A 4,017-nucleotide genomic window follows, 5' to 3' on the forward strand; every position below is an offset into this window, starting at 1 on the left:
CCTATCCGTTGACAGTCAAACTCGTTTGAGGTGCGTCACTACACTCTCATACAGATCACCGGTGATTGCACTATTGATTGCTGAAATTTAATTGCTCGGAGCTTCTATGATTTTGTCGGCAACTTTCGCGTGTTCATCCTGAGTGGCAGTGATGATGGAGCGCACTGTGGTAGAGCTGATTCGTCAGCACGTTATCCGTGAATCAAGCTAGTAAGTGCTTCCGAAGATTGGAAATGGGCGATCACCGCGCTTTTGAGGGTATCGTAGCGACCGTTGTTGTTCGTGTGGTTGCATTGGCCGATTGTGCTGTACACGAGCTTTGCACGTGAATGAGAGCGACGATAACGTTTGCCCACCTTCACCTGATTAACACTGATCGCCGCTTCTATACGCATAAACCAGGTGTCGATGTCTTCGGCAACTCTGGATAACCAAATTTTGCGATTTCGCTGGGTAAACCCTGCGACGCATTTTGATTTGTTGGTCGCCTTCGACTATTATTCATCGTGAATACGGTACTGAAGTTGACAGAAGTGAATTTATGTTCGCAAAGGTGTTACTTTAGCGTTCGTAGTGGATTTGAAGAAGTTTATGGTTTTACCAAATGAGTACTTCGTGATTTCGAGGTACCAATCGCATCGGGATCACCAAAATTTGAGGTTGCCAAAACAGTTTCACGGGAGAAGAAATGCTTGTCGTTATGCTAGTCAATTTATTACAAAAATCTAAAATCAGAATCTATCATATGTGTAGCTACTGTTAGTTATAATACTGCGTGAGTGTGTTGAGTGTTCGGGCTAAATATACATGAGTGACCGACAGTGTACCATCACAGATCTGCGTGTTATAATCTACGAAGCATCCATCAACTATCTCACATAAATAATCGTGCTCATTAGTTTTGATTCAACATATTTTTGCCTTCCAGATAACCGAAGCCATTGATTACCTATGCAAGCACAAGTTCTTCCGCGAGGCGTGGGCCATCTGCAAACTACGCAAAGACAGTGACGATCCAATTCGCGCACAGGTGTCCACCGAGTGGGCACAGTATTTGGAAACTGTCGGTAACCTTGAGGGAGCTGCCCTCGTGTATGTATTGCTGCTGGTGGAACAATTAAATAGTCATTTTGATTCCCGTTTTTTTTAACTTCATTTCAGTTGGACTGCGGCAAAACAATACAAAAACGCTATTGCAGCTCTATCCAAGCGAAAGGAAATAACCGAACATATGCAACGTGCCATAGATGAACTGAACGCGAAGCTACAAGAAGCTGCTGAGTGACCTGAAATTTTTGTTCTGTTTTACGTTTTTATTTGATCAACTTTTGATGCCTGCCCACTGATATTACCGGGTACCATCTGAATAAATATTCTTGAACTCAAGGTTAACGAAAAACATTTGCGGTCCAATTGAATTACAACTTTATCGACCTATCCTAGGATTGAGAATTCACTTTAACTTGCATGCAATGGTAGGTAGTTCCGATTTCTTTTCCGATAGCAACACCAATATCGTTTTAGCACATTGCACCATATTTGTCCGCACAGTAGCTTCAGTGGAATGATCAGCAGGGAGTATATCGCCAGCTGGTACAAACGTTGAGAAGTCCACAGCACGGTATACCGCAAAGTGGCTCCGTCCAGCACGGCGAAGCCGTAACCGATTTTCATTACTCCCATTCGGTAGGAACACGTAGGGACCGAAATTTCTAACAGTTGTTGGTTGCTTCGCAGTCCGTACAGATTGAACGTGGACAGATCATGTCGATTATCACGTTTAGTGTTAAGTGCCAGAGAGGGAGGGTTGGTTAATAGCGCATCTTTTTGAACTATGGTGTACTTGGAGGTATGATCGTGCGCTGAAAATATTACGTCCGGTTGAAATGTTTCAAGGGCCTGAAAAGTACAAATTGGTAAAATCGAATGGAATGAGGAAAACATGTTTAATGCTTGCTTTCAGGGAAAAATGATCAGTCTGTTTCAGTAAACTCATATGACTGAGGATAATCGAGTAGAGGTCTGCACCGGCATTGTTATCTTGCAGTTCGGGCATAACTTTACTGAAGCGATTGATATTGAAAAATGTTGCTCCGTTTGGCAGCACCCACTGTGGTTGTTCATTGAAGTAGCGCTTGAAGCGTTGGATATTATCCTGAGAAACGGCTTCATAGCCTTCTCCTCCTATGTCGTTGTCTCCTGGAATGTAGATCTTTCAGAGAGCTTTAAAAAAAGATAGTGCTATAAAGTGGCTATTATTGTTACCATCGAAATACGGGTTTCCGGCTGTATAAAAATCCTGACAAATCTCTGAAAATACTGTTCATACTGATCATCTGTCGCTACGCTGCCTTCATCCATCAGGTCTCCGAGAAAGCATATTACATCTGGGATGGTGTGTTGCAGCGCCCTGCGGTAAGTAATCGCCAGTTGCCTGGAGGAATTTTATGTAAATATCCTTAAAAAATCAATCGTGCAAAATATTTGGTTTAAATGCCTTATTTCACAAGCTAATATATTCTAGTGATTAGAGAGTTAGGAGTAATGCAATTTTATCTAAGTTCTGGGTTTTTTCAAAGAGAGTTCGTTGTAATAACTGTGGAAGTCCCAACGGTTAGGGACAAACAGGATGTAGCATTTACATTTAAATGCTGTACGATATCTAGTTGTAAGCATGAATCTAGCGTTAGCAATAAATGGTGAACACGATATTATTGCGACACATACAACAGGGCATAACTTTTTTACCATTGGGTAAAAATCAACCAAATTTTGCACACTTTCTCATTGATGTGTATTGTTTACATGCTGTCAAACTCGAAGTCGTGTTTTTCGATTCAACGAAAATGGAGGTGAACCAACACGAGTCGAGAGAACAAATTCTTTCCAAACACCTGGATTTTTCTGACCTGTCGCACCGGCAGTTGGGAAAAATGTTGAACATTCACCATTCAACCGTCTCCAGAGTGTTGAAGCGGTTCCAGGAGCGGTTGACGTTGGACCACGGCAAAGGAGCTGGAAGAAAACCGGGACCGGAGAACAAAAAGACGGAGGGAAAGGTGAGGCGGATGATTAAAGCAAATCCCAACGTCTCAAGCCGTGATTTGGCTAAAAAGATCGGCATGTCGCAGAGCTACGTCCAGAATGCAAAGAAGAGAGCTGGACTACATTCATACAAGGTACAGAACTTCTCAAACTGCGATGAGCGGCAACAATCGACGGCTAAAACTCGGGCACGGGAGCTCTACGAGAAGATGCTGATTATGGCTGCTGTGTGATGGACAACGAAGCGTATATAAAAGCCGATTTTAAGCAAATTTCGGCGTTGGAGTTTTTCACCGGCAAGAGCAAATTCTATGTGGACGACAAATAAGAAGAAGAAAATGTCAAAGTTCGCCTCCAAATATCTCATTTGGCAGGCCATCTGCTCTTGCGAACCGAGGAGTGAGTCTTTCGTGACAAAGGGCACAGTAAATGGTCGTTCTTGCAGCAGTACGACGCTCCGCTATTTTGGCCAGATTTGGCATCATGCCACTATTCTAAGTGTCGTGGAGTGGTATGAGGCCAATTCTGTCCATTTTGTTCCAAAGGACATGAATCCGCCAAACTGTCCGGAGCTGCACCCGGTGAAGCAGTACTGGGCAATGATGAAGCGGGAACTTCGGAAGAGCAAGAAGACAGTCAAAGACGAGAAGGACATGTTAAGAAAATGAAAAAAAAAAGCTGAGAAACTGGTACCGGATGACACTGTAAAGACTTTGATGGAGGGCATCAAGCGAAAATGCGTTCAATTTTATACTCAAGGCTCCATCGATTAACTTTTCTTTTGATTTTTGAAGTAAATATATGTATAAAACCACCCTAAAATTTTGGTTTGATTTTAAACATTATAAGAAAATTGGCATGACATTTTCGGTGTCGCAATAATTTCGTGTTCGCCCTTTAGTGAAGACAGTCTTCACAATTAATGTTTTCGCCAACTGACTGAAATCGCCAATCATCAAGCCCTTAGTTTGA

The 4,017-nt window shown here is 42.6% G+C and overlaps 2 protein-coding genes across 2 annotated transcripts; one reads left to right on the forward strand and one right to left on the reverse strand.

Moving 5' to 3' along the window:
• Positions 1-899: 899 nt before the first annotated feature.
• On the forward strand, positions 900-1,386 carry LOC131696187 (uncharacterized; the record flags this gene model as incomplete). The annotated part of the gene is made up of 2 exons (XM_058984729.1): positions 900-1,092; positions 1,162-1,386. Coding segments are annotated over 2 exons (317 nt in total), but the record flags the coding sequence as incomplete, so codon positions are not given.
• A 64-nt stretch (positions 1,387-1,450) lies between these two features.
• Positions 1,451-2,322, reverse strand: LOC131696186 (uncharacterized). The gene is made up of 3 exons (XM_058984728.1): positions 2,266-2,322; positions 1,958-2,199; positions 1,451-1,899 (listed from the first exon to the last, which is right to left on the reverse strand). Exons 2-3 carry the CDS (start codon positions 2,054-2,056, stop codon positions 1,459-1,461), a joined length of 540 nt encoding a protein of 179 aa, XP_058840711.1. The 5' UTR covers positions 2,057-2,199; positions 2,266-2,322; the 3' UTR covers positions 1,451-1,458.
• Positions 2,323-4,017: the final 1,695 nt, after the last annotated feature.

This window comes from Topomyia yanbarensis, unplaced genomic scaffold (genome assembly GCF_030247195.1).
Source record: "Topomyia yanbarensis strain Yona2022 unplaced genomic scaffold, ASM3024719v1 HiC_scaffold_872, whole genome shotgun sequence".
Taxonomy (NCBI): Eukaryota; Metazoa; Arthropoda; class Insecta; order Diptera; family Culicidae; genus Topomyia; species Topomyia yanbarensis.